This window comes from Phasianus colchicus, chromosome 1, assembly GCF_987193195.1.
Source record: "Phasianus colchicus chromosome 1, bPhaCol1.hap1.1, whole genome shotgun sequence".
Taxonomy (NCBI): domain Eukaryota; kingdom Metazoa; phylum Chordata; class Aves; order Galliformes; family Phasianidae; genus Phasianus; species Phasianus colchicus.
Genome location: NC_143436.1, coordinates 36,585,670 through 36,605,316, shown reverse-complemented (window position 1 = coordinate 36,605,316; position 19,647 = coordinate 36,585,670). Strand labels below are relative to the sequence as shown.

Below are 19,647 nucleotides of genomic sequence, written 5' to 3'. Positions count from 1 at the left end.
TTTCAGTCCGATCAAAATCAGTCATTTTGAAGCACACTTCACCAAACTCCAAGCAGACTCCAACTATCTCCTGTCCAAGGAATATGAGGTGGGAACCAAATCTAGACAAAGGACCTTACTTTATGAAGGCACGAGCTGGTTGAATTATATTTTTGTTTGTCTCACGCAAACCAAAATAAGATTGAGTGTTTCACCTGAACTGCACTTGTAATACCAGCTCTTCATTTGGCACAGCATCTTCTGGTTGGTAGTCTCTACCTGATACCTACATGCCTGAGGTCGGGAGCATTCATTTGTGTGCCACATCTGTGTGACAGATCATGGAAAACACCTGTCAGCCATGTGCCTGCCTTAACCCACTATGATTAACTATTTAATTTCGTTGTTGTTTTTTTTTTTAAAAAAAAAGTCCCTATCAATGGCCTCCAGGAGCTGATAAGTACCTTGTCCCCCTGTGTTATCACATCCTTTAATTATTTTCAACTGACATTTTATTTCTAATTTTTTGCAGGACTTAAAAGATGTGGGTCGAAACCAGACATGTGACATAGCACTTCTGCCAGAGAACAGAGGAAAAAATCGATACAATAATATATTGCCTTGTGAGTTTTAGTTTTGGTTGTGTAATATTACATCACACCAACTACTTTTCACTTTTTCCAGTGAGCTTAGAAAAAAAGAGAGCGCAGCCAATCCTTTCTCTCATTTCTGTCAGAGTTAAAATACCTCTGCCAGCTTAGGTCTGGGTGCTTGGAGGCATATGACATTTGGCCCCAAATGGCTTCACACCCCTGTAATTCTGTTTTGCACCAGAGATGTCGTGACTAGTGCTCAGTCTAGAGAGAAAAAGTTCAAGCTTTTACAAGCATTCAGTCACTGCTAATAACAAGGATAGAAGAAATAACACTGAAGTTGTATACATAGGGAGTATCATCCTTTCAGTGCTAACAGCCATGTTGACTGTTTCTCCTTCAGAGGTCAGGAAACCTGCTGCTACACAGTCTAGAGCTAGAGTGGTTCTGGACTGTGGGACACATACATGAGGTTAGCTGTGTTCTTTTGCGGCAGGACCTGTTACTGAAAATTGCCCCCTTTAATCTCCTGTCCAGCAGTTTTGGAGGTAACAGATTCTGTGCACGAAGGAGGAGCACAGTGCTCAGCTGCTGGGCATGTTGTGCCCTTAGTGCACAGCCTCACAGCATCTCATGTGTTCCGACTGCCATACTGGGCTGGGGACCTCTGATCCAGACCCCCTGCTCAAAGCCATGCCATCTTCCTACTGACTGTAGCTTCCTTATCACATGGCCATTCACCCATATTCTTACTTCTTCACATGGCCTGTGTTGTACAAGAAGCAGCACCTGGCTGAGATACAGCATGGCATCTTCTCACAAATTGGCAGCTAGTGGGTTAGGCACTCTGTACTTCTCTAGCAGTTGAGATGCCACTGCTTCCAGGGAAGACACTTGGCCTGCTAACATGAGGTTATTCTGGCAGCTGTGCAGGCTGCTTTAGCACAACTGCTCTTTCAAGGGCAGCGCCCTTGGACACTTTTCTCCCTGGACACTTTTCTTCAAAGCAGCACACTGCAGTCAGGTAAAAGAAGGATGCTTTTCTGGCTTTTTCATTGCCGTAACAAATCCTGTGCTAGTTAGCAGAGGAATTTTTGAATATTTGTTGCTTGCTTCTCGCTTGTCCTCCTCATAGTCTCTGGAATAATCCAGAACCCTCCTAGATGAAAGAGGCAGTACAAATATAAACAGTTGTTCCTCTAAATTAGCCATCCATATAAAATCCCTGCAGTAATCTCACCAGTCCTTTCACAAATGCACTTCTTTAAAAGGGAGAGGGACTGAAAATAAAGACCCAGCCGTAAGCATCTTGTAATCACTTTCTTCCTAGATGATACATCAAGAGTGAAGCTTTCCAATGTGGATGATGACCCTTGCTCAGACTACATTAATGCAAGCTATATACCAGTAAGTGACTCAAAGATGTTATTTTACAGTCCTTCCTTAGTGGTTATTTGCCCTTCATCTAAAACTGAATATGCAGCTGGAGGCTTAAGGCCTCCCTTCCCCCTTCATTTATTCATCTTAGCTGGAAGTCTGAGAACTTATTCTGTGGGTGTGCTAAAAGCTCTATCTGCCTGCCAGTAAGTTAGCTTTGAGTGATTCAGCCAGCACTCAAGGACACTTTCTTAGATTCCTATAGTTATGTAAGATAGCAGGTCTAATTGGCCAAGGACACATTTTCAAAGGTCACTGATTTTATACACTGTCCACAACAACTGTAGCTATCATTGCAGGTGGCATCCTCAGTGCGAAGCTGCAGCTCATCCTGACAGTGCTGGCACCTCGTCGGATGGTGAAACTGGCCAAGATTACAATGATGTCATTTACTAGAGAGTTGATTGATAATAGCAGTGGTTTTAACAATATAAATTTCAAGCTAGAAGTCAGCTAATTTATTAAAAGCATCAGAAATGAAACAGAAACTCCTACTAGTTCCAAAACTGCTTGATACTGTGCTGGACACAATGTAGCACTGCAAAGCTTTGACTGTCACAAAAGGAGTAGTATTTATATATACACTTCTGCAGTCTCTTCCTTCTCTCTGCTCCCACCACCCTTCTGCTTTGAGGTCTAAGGCAGTAACTCAGCTCTCAAAGCAAGGGCATCATTGTAACTCTGTGGCTTGTTCAGTTGCTAGAAGATCTTTTTTTCTGTTTTTATGGAAACTAATGAAGTTTTCTTTTCTTGCAGGGCAATAATTTCCGCAGGGAATACATAGCAACTCAGGGCCCTTTGCCTGGCACTAAAGATGAGTTCTGGAAGATGGCATGGGAACAAAATGTGCACAATATTGTCATGGTAACCCAGTGTGTTGAGAAGGGCCGGGTGAGCATTGACTTTTCTTTATAAATAAAGACTTAAATTATTGTGGTTTTTTTAAATTTTATTTTATGATGTCATTATTAATATTTATTCAATGTTTATGCTTATTATTTGCATCACTCTGATGCCAAAAGCCTCACTCAAGGTACACACAGTAAGAGATGAAAGCTGTAATCTGAAGACGGGAGGCGAATTTAAGTCTGTAAAGTTAGGATGCAGTGACCATCCCAAGATCATGCAGCATCAGTGCTTCTGGTCTCTAATCCAGCAATTCGTTCAGTAGTACTAATATAATTCCCTTGAGTATGCAGAAGGACAACCACCCGCAAAAAAATATATGGCATCTCTTTGATAAGCCCTGATGTTGTAAGCACACACTTAACAGCTTGATTGAGTGCAAGCTTAGATAGACAACATTTAGCTATCTCAGCAATCCACCTCCACAAGTTTGACCATGTCCTGCACCTTCTCTGTAAGACACAGACTAGATCTGTTAAAAGGTTAGATCAGCTTGAAGTGGTGTTCTTCCATGGGGTATATAGCAATATTTTCTTTTTGCCTGGTGTTTTTCCTTGTGATGGAGCAAAGAGATGCAGGCCAGGCAGCAAGCCGTCTCTTACTGCACCTTACTGGCTCACAGTGGGACCCCACTGTCACATCTCAGAAGGAGGCAGGGAAGCATGTGCTGGAGACCTGGTTCTCATCTGTGTAGAGCTCTGAGAAGAGTTGTCACAGAAAAGGTTGTGGCATCCAGAAAAAGACATCAGTGAAGCACTTCCTGTTCCCCCATCACAAACATTGGTGATGAGAACTGCCTCTTTTAGCCTCATCTGTGTTCTTTCCCATCCCAGTGCCTGTCTGTTGAGCTGACAAGGCAGGAGGGGGCATCGGTCTCTTAATTCAGTTGCTATTAGTACTGCCTTTCTTATACTCATGGAGACCTTCCATTTCCCTAGATGTATACAAAACAGCAAAGATGAAGCAGTCTATAAGATTCCTGGAGTGTGTGGACAATAACCTCCTGACACAGGTGGTGAGGGACTAGCTGGGGAAAGTACCCTGCTGGACCTGCTGTTTGCATACAGGAAAGGGCATGTGGATGATGAGGTTGTTGGAGGATGCCGTGGGCACAATGATTGTGAAGTGATAGAGTTTTTGATCTTTTGTGAAGTAAGCAATGCAGTTAGCAGAACTACTACTTTGGATTTCCAGATGGCAGACTTTGACCTATTTAGAGACCTGATTAATAGAGTGATTCCCAGGGTTCAGAACTGGGGCCAGTTTTGTTTAACATTTTTTATCAGTGATCTGGATTGAGGGAATCAAGTGCATCCTTAGTAAGTTTATGGACAAGTCCAGGTTATGCAGCACTGTTGATCTGCTTGGGGATAGGAAGGCTTTGCAGAGGGATCTAGATAGGCTGGGTCAAAGGACCAAATCCAATTGTATGGCATTTAACAGCCATAATAGCTAAGTGCTGGGTCTTGAGCTTGTGTCATAACAACCCTGTGCTGCAGTATAAGCTTGGGAGAGAACAGCCAAGAAGTTGCCCAGAAAGAGTGCTGGGGATGCTGCTCAACAGCCTGCTGAACATGAGCCAGCAGTGTGCCCAAATGGCCAAGGTGGCCAATGGCATCCTGGCCTGCATCAGAAATTGTGTGGCCAGCAGGACTGAGAAGTGATTGTTCCCTTATACACAACACTGGTGAGACCTCATTTCAAGTACTGTGTTCGGATTTGGGCTCCTCGGTACAAGAATGACATTGAATTGCTTGAGCCATGTGCAGAGCAGAACGATGAAGCTGGTGAAGGGGCTAAAAAACAAGTCTAATGAGGAGCTGCTGAGGGAATTGGAGTTCTTAAGCAGAGGGAATTGGAGTCTGGAGGCTGAAGGGAGACCTCACTGCTACCTGAAGGGTAGCTGCAAAGAGGATGCTGCCAGTCTCCTTTCTAGGTGATAAGCGATTGGATATGAAAAATGGTCCCAAATTGTGTCAGAGAAGGTTTAGATTATTAAAAGTGTCTTCATAGAGAGGTGGTCAAGTACTGGAATGGGCTGCCAGGGAAGTGATGGAGTCCCCATCCCTGGAGGTAATGAACAGCCATGTGGACATGGCATTAAGGGACTCGGTTGGACTTGGTAGGTCAGGTTGATGGCTGGACTTGATGATTTTCAAGGTCTTTTCCAACCTAGATGATTCTTTGCCTCTGTAGTTCTTCATTGATCCTTTAGGCACAGGAGGTCTGAAATCTGCTCCTGCCAGTGCTGTATTAAAGCTTTGTTTCCAGCTGTCATTGATAATGAATCAATCTTTTTCCATATCCCTGCAGGTGAAGTGTGATCACTACTGGCCCCTTGACCAGGATTCCTTGTACTATGGAGACCTAATAGTTGAGATGCTGTCTGAGTCAGTGCTCCCAGAATGGACAATACGAGAGTTTAAAATCTGCAGTGTATGTTTCCATTCATCTTTTTTTTTTTTCTTTTTATATTATTATTTGACTTAAAAAAAACCTGCAAGGCTAAGTTAGGAAGATTTCTTCTGTTGTAGCACAGCTGCATAACGTCCAGTTCATCTCTGGTAGTAGCTGTAGCATTCTGAAATTGCATGGAGGGTGTGTGTGTTTATGTCCTCATCTCTTGGCTGTTCTGATGACCCATATCTTTGTACCTCAACAGGAGGAGCAGCTTGACTCAACAAGGCTCATTCGTCACTTCCATTACACTGTGTGGCCAGATCACGGAGTGCCAGAGACCACCCAGTCCCTGATCCAGTTTGTAAGAACTGTAAGGGATTATATCAACAGGACCCCAGACACGGGACCAACTGTTGTGCACTGCAGGTATGTGCAGCAGCAAAAAGTCAGCAGCACACAGCTTTTCTGCATACCATTGGGGAGATTCCAAATATTCAGTCACACAACCTGAGAGATGATCAGTGGGTGTAGATTCCCATGTACCTCTGAGCAGCGTTCCCAAGGCACATAAAATCATTCACAGTCTTACCCTGGAGAAGCCCCAGAAACTACTGTGTCATTTGGGATCCACTGGAGGGCACTTCGAAGTTTCAGCAGCTGCAGTTGCTCTTATGCTTTATGCATTCTTAAATTGTCTGTGTGTTGCTGGTTGTGGCCCAACATTTGGATCAAAAGAACATGTTCTGAACAGGAAGTATATCCAAGGACAAGCCTGGCTACCTATGGATGTTGAAACCAACCAACAGATCCTTCCTCTCCTCTCTTCCTCTCATCCTCTTACTTCTTCGCTATGAGAATGGTGATGCACTAAAACAGGTTGTTCAGAGAAGTTGTGAATTCTCCATCCCTGGAAGCATTCAAGGCCAGGTTGGGTGGAGCTTAGGACAGCCCAGTCTTGTGGAAGGTGTCACTGCCCAAAGAGTGAAAGTAGAACTAGATGATCTTTAAAATCCCAGAGATGCCTGTGGACCAGGAAGTTCTCATTCTGAAAATCTGAACTGTACAAAAGTATTGCATATGTGAATCCAACTCCATTTAAACCTTTTGGGTTGCTTTCTTTTTCAGTGCTGGTGTTGGCAGGACTGGCACATTCATTGCACTGGACCGAATTCTGCAGCAATTGGATTCAAAGGACACTGTTGACATTTATGCAGCAGTGCACGATCTAAGGCTTCACCGGGTTCACATGGTTCAAACAGAGGTAAGTTTTGGATAGCCTACAGTACACCAACACCAGCTGCATTATTTAATAATCTCTCATCTTAAAGCACTTCCCAGTATTCCATTATGAAATACTTGTTAGATACATTTAGAATCTCTAGTTCAGGTTTATTTCCATTGGCTCATACAGCAGGTTCAAGCCCCAAGAAGTGGTAGCAATGCTTCCTATAGTCCCTTGGCACTGTACCAGTATCACCCCATCAGTGTGATGCAGCAGACACCTAACAACATGTTGTTCTGTTATTATAGTGTCCAGTAAGTGAACTCTGAACAGAGAGAACTCCTTTGGGTATGGAGTGAGAAGCTGAACATAAGATAGGTAGACATAATGGAGAAAAGGAATGGAGAATGGAAAAATTAGGTATATATAATTTTAAAACTCTAGGCACTGTTACCTTGTGACTTTAAAGTGTGTTTTTTATTGAGCTGCTCTGTCCATTTTCATTAATGGTGTAGGAAAAATTGATCAGAACTTGTAACATACTGTGCAAAAGGAAGTACGTATATTCTACAAGTGCAGAAAAAGTGTTTGGGATTTCTTTCTGTGCTTTTAAAAATACAAGAAAACCACTTTACATTAATAGCAGCATTAATAGCAGCTAACCACTTAGAAGCTGATTTAATGAAGGAGAATGAGAAGGCAGTCTTTAGATTTTGTCTGAACTGTTAATAGAGCAATTGGAATGTGTTTGATGGGTCTGCCTGTAGCTTGGTACTAATGGAGCTCTTTCTTGCAATTTGGAAACAAGAATATCAGTGTCTGAGCTTGATAGATACAAAAGTCACAAAAGCATATAGGCACCACTGGGAATACAAAGGAGAGATTTCCTGGAACTGTCTTAATGACAGAACACCTTCTCTTTGAAGGGAGACAGCTTCTCAGTCTGAGCTTGGCATTCTCAGAGGTGAATCCATTTCTCCTGTGTTGCCACCAGTCATAGTCAGCAAAGCAGATTGGAGGCATGCTCACTTTCCAAGAGTCAAAGCACTGAGAAAAATGCACAGAAAGATAGCTAAATTTCTCGTGGAAAATAAATTGAAGATGTGGGGAAAGAAAAGGCATGCCTATTGAGAAGTCATGTCTTTGAGGTAGAGTAAGAAGGGCAGGTAGCAACAGGATGAGGGGAAATGAAAAAACTGAAAGGGATTTAAGCTAGATTTAAGCTAGATATTGGGAAGAAATTCTTTACTGTGAGAGTGGTGAGACACTGGGACAGGTTGCCCAGTGAGGGTGTGGATGCCCCTCCCTGGAAGTATTCAAGGCCAGGCTGGATGGGGCTGTGAGCAACCTGTTCTAAAGGGAGATGCCCCTGCCTGTAGCTGGGAGTTGGAGCTAGATGATCTTAAGGGTCCTTTCCAGCCTATACCATTTTGTGATATATAAAGATGCTTTGCCTAATTTTTGGGTCCCGTTCTACACTAATCACAAAACAATAATTACTCATTTCATAAACGACAAATAGTAAGGACACACTGGAATTTAACAATCTGTTTCATAATGGTAGTTTGATAGTAACATCATAGTGACCATCTCTGCACTGGTTGTGAATGTCATCTTAGCTCCCTTCTAGTGAAAGGCATTCTGCAAAAAGATATTGTCATTCATTGCGTATTCAGAAGCAACTTTATAACCTATATGGGATCAAAAAAAAAAAAAAGAGGCATTCATCAAAATTCTATGAAATATTTTTATATTTTAATAGCATCTGTAGAAAATACTTCTTTTCAGAGAAAAAAAAAATCCAGGAAGCTATTTGTTTCTTTGACATGCTTCCCTTTACATATTAGTAGTTGCACATAAATTATACAAGGCATTCAGAGTAGCAGCTATCCAACACAGCATTATGTCAAACTATGCCTTCCAGTTGATAAAGCTTTCAGTCATGATATAATGGATCAGAATGTGTTTATGCTTAATTATATTTTAATGATACTATTTTTAAGAACAGATTATCACAAAAGTCTACTGTATTACCACAGTAAGAAAGTGAATTCTAGAAGTATATTTTCACTTATAACACTGCTCTTGATTCTGTCTGAAGGAGTCAGTCTGTAATTACTTTGCCCAGGGTGACTTAAAAATACATGTGTATATTTTGCAGTGTCAATATGTGTATCTACATCAATGTGTGAGAGATGTGTTAAGAGCCAGAAAACTTCGCAGTGAACAAGAAAATCCTTTGTTTCCAATATATGAAAATGTGAATCCTGAGTATCACAGAGGTAAGTGGAAATTTATCAAATTATAGAATATTTCAAATTTAATAGGTCACTGACAGTGTAATTGAGGGGACAAATTTCTCAATCTCTCACCACTGATATTTGTTCTCTTCTTGGACATTCATTTCTTCACTTGTGTTTTCTTTTTACTCTCAAAATTCCATCAGCCTCACAAGGGGCTTACCAACCATGTTTCTGCAACTCTAACTCCTTCATTAGTAGTGATGGTTGGACATGGTGATCTGGAAGGTCTTTTCCAACTTAAATGATTCTGTGAAGTATTTATAACTTCTCTTGCTGCCCTTACTTGCCCTCAAGCGTAGGGGAGAGACAGAGAAAGTTGCACACTTTATGCTGTTGGACAAACTGAATCCTTTCCCTGTCCTGATGCTGGCTTCCTGTTCTACCTTATTTTTCAGCATACTTAGAGTGCTTGAAATTCCTGGTCTCCTCTGTCATCCTTGATGTTCAGCTTCTGTTCTGTATCTTCCCCATTTTCTGTTGATTATATAGGTGTTCTGGAGTAATTTCTACTTGTCTTAATGGATTATGTAGGTATCAAATGCTGTACTCTCTTCTACTTCCACAATCCTTCCATTCAGGCTCCTTTTTCCTAGTCCATATCCAGTCCCGTGGAAATAAGAATTTAGAGCTACATCCACAAAGGCATTTGAATGTTGTAGAACCCACATATACCTCACTGCCTGAAAACCCCCCAAGCCATTTGGGTGCCTAGGCTCCCTGTTAAGTTTGAGAAAATAGTGTTGAGAAACTCAGTCTTACTTCCCAGTGGAAAACAGAGGAAGCAGCTGTGATCACATCTTAGCTACATCTTGAGGCACCATGGTCCTCAACAACCAGTTGGAGTGCACAACAGCTCTGAGTCACACTGCAAGATTAGATTTCTTTCGTGGCCTTAGGAAAAGGATGATTACTACAGACCCTGGCATGTACTGGAGACAGCAGATCACATACCCTGTTCCCATGTTGATAAATGTTCCTGAAATGTTCCAGTCATACAGATACAACCATGATACAACATCAGGTTGTAGGATATTCCTAGTAAGAGGTGGATCTTTCAGGACATTATGGTCCTGCTGGCCTAAACTGAAGTGTGCTGAAGAGTCAAGTGGCTGTTATTGCTAAGGAGAGGCTGAGGACAGAGCAGAGCTACTAACTATCAGGAAGTCATCTTCCTGGAGTCATCGCATCAGTGTCTCCTACCCCTACCTTGGCCTACTGGGGCAGCAGTAGCAGACCTGGCACTAGCACAGTCCTTTACCTCCTGTTCTCATGGATGGAGGACCAGTTGGGAGATGTGAACAGAGGTGGCCTTTGTCCCTCTGTAGAGCTCATCCCTAACAGCTTTTTAGAAGTTTTCGGGGTCAGACTGCAGGATCACAGTAGCTCTTTGAAGTTGGATAGTAAAAATTAAGGTTATAGGCTGAGGAATCAAAACAGGTTTTTTTTAATCTAGACTGTGGAATCATAGAATCACTCAGGTTGGAAAAGACCTTAAAGATCATCAAGTCCAACCACAACCTAACCATACTACCCTAACTAACAACCCTCCGCTAAATTTTGTCCATGAGCACCACATCCAAATGGATTTGAAACACATCCAGGGATGGTGACTCAACCACCTCCCTGGGGAGCCTATTTCAATGCTTAACAACCCTTTCAGTAAAGAAGTTTTTCCTGATATCCAACCTAAACTTACCCTGGCACAACTTGTCCTGTCACCTGTCACCATTGAGAAGAGACCAACCCCACTCTTGCTGTAAGCACCTTTCAGATACTGGAAGAGAGCAGTAAGGACTCCCCTCAGCCTCCTTTTCCCCAGACTGAACAGCCCCAGTTCCTTCAGTCTCTCCTCATAGAGCACATTCTCCAAGCCCTTCACAAGTCTTGTTACCCTTCTTTGGACCTGCTCCAGCACCTCAATGACCTTTCTGTACTGAGGTGCCCAAAACTGAACACAGTACTCAAGGTGAGGCCTCACCAGTGCCGAGTACAAGGGCAGGATGACTTCCCTAGTCTTGCTCACCACTCCATCCCTGATACAAGCCAGGATGCCATTGGCCTTCTTGGCCACTTGGGCACACTGCTGGCTCATATTCAGCCGACTGTCCATCAGAACACCAAGGTCCCTTTCCATCAGGCAGCTTTCCAGCCACTCTTCCCCAAGCCTGTAAGGTTGCCTGGGGTTATTGTGACCAAAATGCAGGATCCGAAACTTGGCCCTATTGAAACTCATGCAGTTTGCCTTGGCCCATCGGTCCAGTCTATCCAGGTCCCTCTGTCCCTCTTTTCCCCTCAGGTAGATCAACACTGCCTCCCAGCTTGGTGTCATCCACAAACTTACTGAGGGTGCACTCAATCCCTTTGTCAAGATCATTAATAGAAATCAGTTATCAGCAGGCAGACCAGGCTTGGCAGAAGGTAAAGACTGAAGTGGAGTTTTCAACAAACTGGCAAGCGCTAGCAGAAGTAAAGGTGGGATCAGCAGCTCTTGAGTGGTTACATCAGCCACCAGCCTGCTCCACAGCCACCTTTCAGAGCACTGTAGTGAACAGGCAGAAATGAACGTGAAGCTACCTGTGTTCTTTTGTTTTTTCTAATCCCGGTATTTCTTGCTTTCAGATGCTGTTTATTCAAGGCACTAAGAATGTTACAGACACCTGCTTTTTTTGACCACGTGTGTTAAGTAGGGGTTTGTTTGTTTGTTTTTATATTTGTATTTCGTGCACTAGAAAGGTACCAGACCTTTCTATTGAGACTGTATTATTTATTGGTCTGGTGTTTTTTTAAAAGATATTATATAATTTAAGTGTAATAGATATTAATGTATATAATTGTATTTTGGCATTATGTAAATATGTATTTTTTTCTATAATGTTTATATTAATATTAAGCTTCAGATAATACTATTTTTTCTTATCACAGTTTTTGTAAACTGTTCTACATAAACTATTTTAAATTGCATTTGTTAACAGGGCTGCTGCATTTGGGGCAGGTTATGTATTGACATTTAACACACAGAAAAATCCTACAAGAAGAGCCTCATTAATTTCTTTTAATTAGTTCAGTATTTGTAAGGTGAAATAAGCTACTATTAAGAAAGAGAACAGTAGTCCTGTATAAGAATTACAATGCTACTCTACACTTTAATCTCACTGCTTGTGAAATGGGTGAAATCCATACCACTCATACCACTATGACATATCTTTTACAGAACTTGATAACAGCCACGTAACATAGGGTCCACCTCACTAGAAGCAACTGTTTCAGTCTAATGTGACATAGTAAAAAAATATCAAACAACACATGCTGCCGTGAAGTCTGGCTGGCTTGCCCCACACACATATTTTGAGGGGAACAGGTCACTTTCTGGTTTCTTCACCCTGGTTTGAGAGAGCAGAATCAGAGCACAGCATGTGCCTGTGCATTTTTACTTGTGTACAATTATAATAAGAAAGCTGTTCAAGAAAATTCTTTATACACTTAAGAGATATGTAAGGAGTGAAGGCTCTCAAATTCATTAAAACAGGGTGACTGCTTAAAAATGAGATCGCAAACATACTGAGATAAAGACCTACAAAGATATATATACCACAGTTTACACAATTGGCTTCAGCCTAAAGCTGCTTGCAGCGCAGCTGCCTGAGCCTGAGTGCAGGTCTCCTTCAAGGGCTGTTTGCTTTCACAGAGAGAAAACATGTCCACACAGGACTCCTCTGCTGCGATGTTACCTGATGTCACTACTACAAGGGCAGATGGAATAGAAAAAGGCTCATTTGTTACCCAGGGAATGCAGTCTCACAAGATAATTAGCTCGCTGTGCTAATCATCAGATGCACTCAGAGCATCCTGTGATTAGCTAGGAGTGTAATCCAGGAGCACCCACCAGGTGTCCTGCCCAGCCAGGCAGTTTAGGAACATCCTCTTTCCTCTGCAAAAGAGGCTTCTTCTTCAAGGAACTGATCTGAACACTGTTCAGCTGTTCTTTGTCTTTATAAAACGCTCTTCAGATAAATAGAAAAGAGGCAACACACAGTTCTTCTTCGCAAGAAGGAAGTGCTTGTTAGTTCTTCTTTCATCTATATACCCATTCATTACCTAGAAAAAAAACGTAGCCTGCTGCTGGAGACAAGTGCCTAGATTCCACTTCTATTTTGGAGAGAAATCAGTATTTCTGAGGGCCGCCAGAGAGCTACCAATACATCTAAGCTAAGTGCCTCAATTAGAAACTGCAGTGGCTCTTTGACAAGACTGCGGTGACTTCGCCATGAGTTATTGGAGCCACATTCTCCCTGCAGTAGGAACACCTGTGTGACAGTGAGTGAAGAAATCTGCAAGGTTTCTCTGACAGAGTTTTCTTAAATCATTCCAAAACAGAACCAGCAAGATTGTGCGCTTCCATGTCACTCAGGTTTTCCTGCAGAGGAAAACCAGCCTGACAGTGCCTCTTCCTTCTTACTGCAGCTGGAGTCTCATCCTTTCTTTACCAGATACCCTCAGGTGCTGCAGAAGCTCGGAACGTGTAGGCTCATTCAGCCTCTCAGGTAGCTCTGTCTGAAAACATTGCTCATTCCTCTTGTGCATCCCTCTTGGCCCTCATACGAACCTCAAGGTTCACCACCCAGTGGGATCTGAAGAAGGGAACAACATCACAGTGGAAGCCCCTTTCACAGAGAAGTGTAGGCAAAAGCACAAAGAACGGGGCAGATTTACTGCAGGCCTCCTTCTTCTCTGTTTCTTTTGCTATGTAGACTTTATGTTAGCAAGCAAGGTCAAAAACATGGCAACTTTAGACTGATTGTTGGCTCTACTAATAGCAGCTGAACTTAGGGCATCATGAAAATTGCTTTTGTGTGACGTGCACTGCATTAGTACTCTCTTTCTGCAGCAGTAGCTGAGGAAAGGCGATCGCGTTACTCACCAGCAGTGCAATTACACTGGAGGACATACCAAATACACTCTATAAATTATCTCACACTGTATATTACTGTGTCATTTTTTTATGCTGAGGGAAATGGAACTGGCTCAATAATACATGATTGGATGGCAGAAGTCTGATTGCATACTGCTGCGTTTGTATATTGTTAATTGTTTTCAGAAGGACGTGCATTGTTCTGCTCTTTATTTTAATGTTTCTCCGCTCAGTTAGCAGCACCTACAGTTTGCAATTCTGCACCCAAAATGATGATGTCACAGCAAACCATTCTGTTTGTCTTTTCTCTCAGCAAATAATTGACACAGTTCACAAGCCTCTTCCTCCTTATCACTTGGTAAGAGGGCAGATTACCTTACATACTCTGACACAATGCTCTTGAACAGCTTTACATCTCATGCAAGAGGTGTACGTACAGCTTACAGCTCTGGTTCTGCTTTCTGGCCAATATTGGTCATATGAAACCAGTGTTAAACAACTGAGAATAAGTTAAAAGTATATATGTAGCATTTTTTAATATGAGACACCTACTTATCCGTGTAATCAATTATATTTACTGTGCCTGTAAGCTAAATAACAGAACCAAAGGGAAATTGTTAATGTAACAAGAACGGACTTGAAGGAGCCTTTGTACTGCACAAAGACAGCTCTTAAGGACAAGGACATCCTCTGATGAAGGGGATGTTTCTGTTTTGAACATCTGAATGATGTTCAAAACGCCTTTATTGATGTTTCCCGATAATAATGTTATAAAGCAAGGCTAGTGTTATTGCTGATCCATAAGCTAAGATTTGCACACTCGGAGCCCAATCCTGTGAATCTCCTCATTGTCCACGAAGCTACCTGAGTACTTCTTTGGTGAAAGTCAACTGGAATGTTAGTCTGAAAAATAACATGCAACTTCTGAAGCACTTGTAGGGTTGGGCTTTCAGTTTGATTCAAATTTTTTGTATTGAAAGTTATTTAATAATGAAAAAAAATATAATAAATGTTTTTAATCTGTGCAATAAAATTACAAGATCCACTACCGATCATAGAAAAGAAGTAGATTTTGCATAGCTGGAGTTGATAAATGATATTTTTTGTTACTAATGGAACACAAAAGTGAGTGAGAGAAAGGCATACTGTGAAGATGTCATAAAAGTGCAACTTTATATGTTTTTCTCTGCTGCTATAGTTATTTATACAGCTTATATTCGTTCCTGAAATTGCCAGAAATATTATTTTATGCCATGATATGCTATGAATTTCATTTCAGTTGTAGAACGGAAAAAAGAATGTGTGAGCTTTACATTTATATTGTGTATTGTATATGGCTATCCGTGCTTTGACTTAGAAAGCAGAAAGTTAAATACTGAACAGATAGGAGTACATCAGCACAAAGCGTGCTCCTCAGCCTGGGAGTTAATATGTGGACTAAAGGAATGAGAACAGCAACCATCTAATCACTACATTAGCACCTCTTCCCAGGGTCACAGAGCGGAGAAATGCATCTGACGTTCAGAGATATACAGCCTAAAACAGCAATCACTCCCCTCATGGCCCTGCCACAGATGTTTGGGCTCTGTGAGCTCTGGGACCCGTAGCCCCAAGAGGCTGTGCCTTTGAATGAAAGGTGAGTGTGCACCGCAGCACACAGACAGCTCCCGTTACACCCTGTGCCCTTGACTAACTCTCCCAAGCTGACAGAGTCAAACTCCCCACCTGCTGGGATGGCCAGTGCTAAGGGATCCATTAGCAATGACCTCACAGATCAACAGCTGGGTCAGAATGAGGTGTTTTTTAAGACTGGTAGGAAATACTGGGGACTAGGAGCTGCCTACATTTAGCAAATGCTGTGGAATTTGGGCACATGATGCTGGTAGATTGAAATGTATGACTTTTGGTTGGGTTTTGTTTTATTTGAAAGCTAAAGAAATACTGTGAGGAACATCAAGTAGCTAAATATATATTGCCCTCTAGCAGGGCTCATAGAGAAAAAAAGAACATGGTTTTGAAATATGGTTAGCCATAAATTGTTTGCCAGTGCCTGGAGTAAAGTGACTGAAAAATGTCTTCAGCACGTATTCCATTCTCATATGCTATATAATCACTTCTGTTTGTGTTCCTAACAAACACTGGGTGAACACAGAATTGTGCTACTCTTGTCAATTTAATTTATGCGTTTGTTAAGTATATTTTTATATTTTTAGCTACAGTCAACAAATCAAATATATTTGAGTGTATTTTACACATTTTTATAAGTAGTTCATGAATAAAACATTCATTTAAAAAATCACGTCCTCGTCTTCTGTGCGACTGCCTCTGCATTATGGATCTTCTTGTCCTGCTGCTCAGAGAAAGGTCATAAGTGAGTTTGATTTCAAGTGAGATGGTCTTCAGAGAACATTAAATTCATCAGAAGCCTCGGCCTATTGGTAAAAAGGGGTTCTGCTGTTATCCTCTGGCTGGATGAGTGCCCATGCAGAAAGATACAGTTCTTTGCCTCCTCAGTCCTTTGCCCTTATCCCCAAACAAATACGGTCTGGATTATACAATGTGCATTTGAACCAATAGTGCATCTCAGAAACTTGAGTGCCTGTTATTTTAGAGACATCATCTCACAGAGCTGTTGTACCTATTAAGGCTGCACTGGAGCTACATCACCGTCTACCACCTGAGCATCTGAACCACGCTTTCTATCTTTCTCCCTTGCTACAATGCTTAAAACCCATTAGCATTCCTGTAGGTTCAGAGTGCTGGGCAGCAGCATGCTTATTGCCTGCCCTCTGTGTCTCAGTTAGTCCTTATTTGTCATAACAAGTGTTCAGGACAAGTTAAATCTGTTTATTTAAAAGGAGGAATGATGTATTAGGCTTTATTTTGTACTGTGAGCCGTGCACTGAAAGCTATGAGGGAGTTTTAGATGTTCTCTTTGTGACATAAAAGCTCACCTCTTAGGCATGTCGGGTCCTGAAGCCAGCGTGGGTACAGGAGAGCGGCAATCATGTACAGTTCGTATCCCCACACAGGAGAAACATGGCCAGCATTGCAGAAAAGAATAAACACAGGTTGTAGTGTATTTAGTGCAGCAGGGAACTGCAATACAGAGGGTCTCCAGCACCTCTGATTTACCTAGAAGACCGTAGGTGCATCCTGTTGAAATAATACTGCCACAATCAGCTCTTCAGCCACATCAGGGTCAGGAGCGAGTGGGGCAGGCCGGGAGCCAGCTGGGGGTGTTTGGGCACACATAGAGCAGCTGGGGGCAGGGGGAGTGCTGCCAAGGGGTGACAGCCACAGCTGCGGGCAGCAGCTGAAAGCTGGGCACCTAGAGATGCTGGCCAGTGCTGTGCCGGTGAGGACAGGCCTTTCGGTACATGGCCTTCTCCATGCTTGTGCCAAAATCCCTGCCAAGTTCCACGCTGTGTCCTTGCTTGTTTTCGGTGCTCGAGCGGAGCCCTGCAGCAGCTTCCTTTTATTGTATTTTGCTCCTCTTCCCACAGCACCAAGGCCACAACCTCAAAGTCATGCCCCGAGACCTGCAATTTGAGACCTCTCAGGACGAGGAGCCCACACGCTGACCCATGGCTCAAGGAGAGGCAGTGCTCTTTCAAAAGATGGGATGCACTCAGAGTGAGCTGGGTGAGCCTTCTGGGAGGGACGTGTCTGCCAGCAGCACTGAAGCATGGCCCTGCTCTCAGAGCTGCTTTTTCTATGTGCCTGTCTCCTCTGGTTTGCACCAGGCCTTACTAGGCATGCTTTGCTGAGCAATACCCACCAAGTGTGATTTCCTGCACGGATGCAAACCTGGAGAGAACAAAAAGCCAATGAACTCACTAATAGAATGCCTCCATAAAAAAATCTTTGCAGGGCTATCAAGAGCACAAATTTGGCTTAGATGAGGTCCCTCTTTCATGTGGAGAGCAACATGCTTTCATTGAGTCCTTGTCTCTGCTTCCAGTAGAGCTGTAGCATTTCCACCAGCTTTGTCCCTTAGGCGTGGGAGCCAGGCACCTGCATAGCATGGAGCCGCTTGCACACTTGAGGGGCACTGCCTGTGCCATGGCCTAACCCTGTCCCCTCCATCTTCTCCAGCCCACGAGGGCAGTCTCCATCAGCACCTCAGGGCTGCAGAACTGGATCTCACTGGCTGTGGAGACAACAAACAGCAGGAGTGTCACATCTGATCACACACAGACATCCCTAGAGCAGAGATGTCTGTCTGGGGGGATCATCACGGGCTTCCCTAGGGTTGCCCATCCCAAATATCCAAAAGAGGTCAGGAGTTGTGAAAGACAAAGAAAGTGGTTGGATTGACTAAACATATCTTAGCAGGTGTCTGCAGTGCCTGTGTACACATCCATGAGCTTAAATGAACCGACTACAATCCCTGCATCCTGTCTGCTCTTAGGGACGGAGGAGGAGTTGAGCTACATCTCCCTGCTGAATGGAGGTGGCCTGGGGCTGTCTCAGGGCCTTCAGCCCCTCACTGTTTTGCAGAAGCCACTCAGCATTTCAGAATGAAGCTCTAAATTCACCAAGCAGCTGGTGAGAAAGAGATTTATAGCTCCATTGATTGTCAGAAGAGCAGAGTGCTGGGGATGTTGACACTATAATCCCACTCTCGTGCTCCTGTTGGGCACATGGGACAAAGGCCTGGTTTTAGCCTAGAGCAGGTTTGAGGCTCCAGTGCAGCCCACACAGAGGAAAGGCCCTTCCGTTCTGTTTTCTGTCCTACAGAGTATAAAGAAACCTGAAATTAAAGGGGAGACTCGTGGCATTATGGATATGAAAGGCCACACTTCCTGGGAAGTCACAGACCAGATGATAGGTAGTAAAGCCACCAGAATAGATGTAGTACGAAATGAGCTACACTGTAAAAAGAGTAAAAATAATAGATTAGAGACAGTAAAGTGAAGGCCTGAATGCTGCACACAGCATGGCTAGGGAGGAAAATGTGATGCAAATAATGAAGAGATACAGAGAGGTGCATGTGTTAATTGGGGCCACTTCTCTTGCTTGTCACTGACTGAAGCTGCAGTAATGAAACCACTAGGAAAAAAGATGGGTACTTGAAAAGGTAATAAAGACTCAGATAATGTCCAAAGTATCAAACAGATCAGTAAAGATGTGCTCGACACACCAAGCATAATAAATGCCAGCATCTTGTTATCTTATCACTGGATTTAAAAGACACCTGCAGCCAAATTATTTATGAGAGTCCAGCTTGGAGAAACTGAACTGTCAGACAACTGGAATTAATTAATGCCCTACAGATCTGTGCCAGAAAGGTTGAGGAGCACTAAAAATATCTGAGGAGCCTGCTTCTTACACATCATGCCAATTAGATCCGGTTGGATTGTGACAAATTTTCTGTCAACATCCTGGCAAACATGCAGCTCCCACAGCCCTCCCCAGGAGTTCCCAGGCAGACGAAATCTTGTGCTAAATTGCCCAGAATGTCAGTGGCAAAAATAGAGGGGAAAAAAGGCAAAAAAGAAGAGCTGCTGTCAAGTGTGCTGTGGTTGATCAGCAGGGACCCGTGGCCTGGCTCACATCGCCCTTCTGGCTCCTCAGATCTTTCCTGGTTCCCACAGCCCACAGGGTAGTGCCTGGCTACTCAGCCCTGGCTCACCCACTGCATCTGTGAGGAACAGGGGTGATGGATTTGGAAAATGAGGGGTCTAGCACTGACTTTCTCATAGGTTCAAGTATGGCTGATGGGTGGAGCTATCCTCAAGAAGAGAGAACGGAGAGAGGAGAGAACAGATCTGGACAACTGGCTTTGGGCTCATGCTGTGTTATGCCCAGTGTATGAGACCTCAGTGTGGTGGAACTCTGCTCTTTGCAAATTTCCTCCATGGAAAGGGGGAATCAGAGGGTTTTGTTTGCGTG

At 43.1% G+C, this 19,647-nt stretch overlaps 1 protein-coding gene across 4 annotated transcripts in view; it reads left to right on the top strand.

The window, feature by feature from the left end:
* PTPRB (protein tyrosine phosphatase receptor type B) overlaps nt 1-16,040 on the top strand; it is a 67,687-nt gene extending 51,647 nt beyond the window's left edge. For 2 of the 4 annotated variants that reach the window (XM_031589465.2, XM_090138688.1), the window contains 9 exons: nt 7-88; nt 512-602; nt 1,903-1,979; nt 2,766-2,900; nt 5,229-5,351; nt 5,578-5,741; nt 6,441-6,576; nt 8,699-8,819; nt 11,460-16,040. In XM_031589465.2, coding sequence (XP_031445325.2) covers nt 7-88; nt 512-602; nt 1,903-1,979; nt 2,766-2,900; nt 5,229-5,351; nt 5,578-5,741; nt 6,441-6,576; nt 8,699-8,819; nt 11,460-11,482 — 952 coding nt within the window. In that variant the 3' untranslated portion in view covers nt 11,483-16,040. Of the gene's footprint in view, nt 1-6; nt 89-511; nt 603-1,902; nt 1,980-2,765; nt 2,901-5,228; nt 5,352-5,577; nt 5,742-6,440; nt 6,577-8,698; nt 8,861-11,459 lie in introns of those variants that run through there. The other 2 variants (XM_031589464.2, XM_090138679.1) reach the window with 2 other exon arrangements.
* Nucleotides 16,041-19,647: the final 3,607 nt, after the last annotated feature.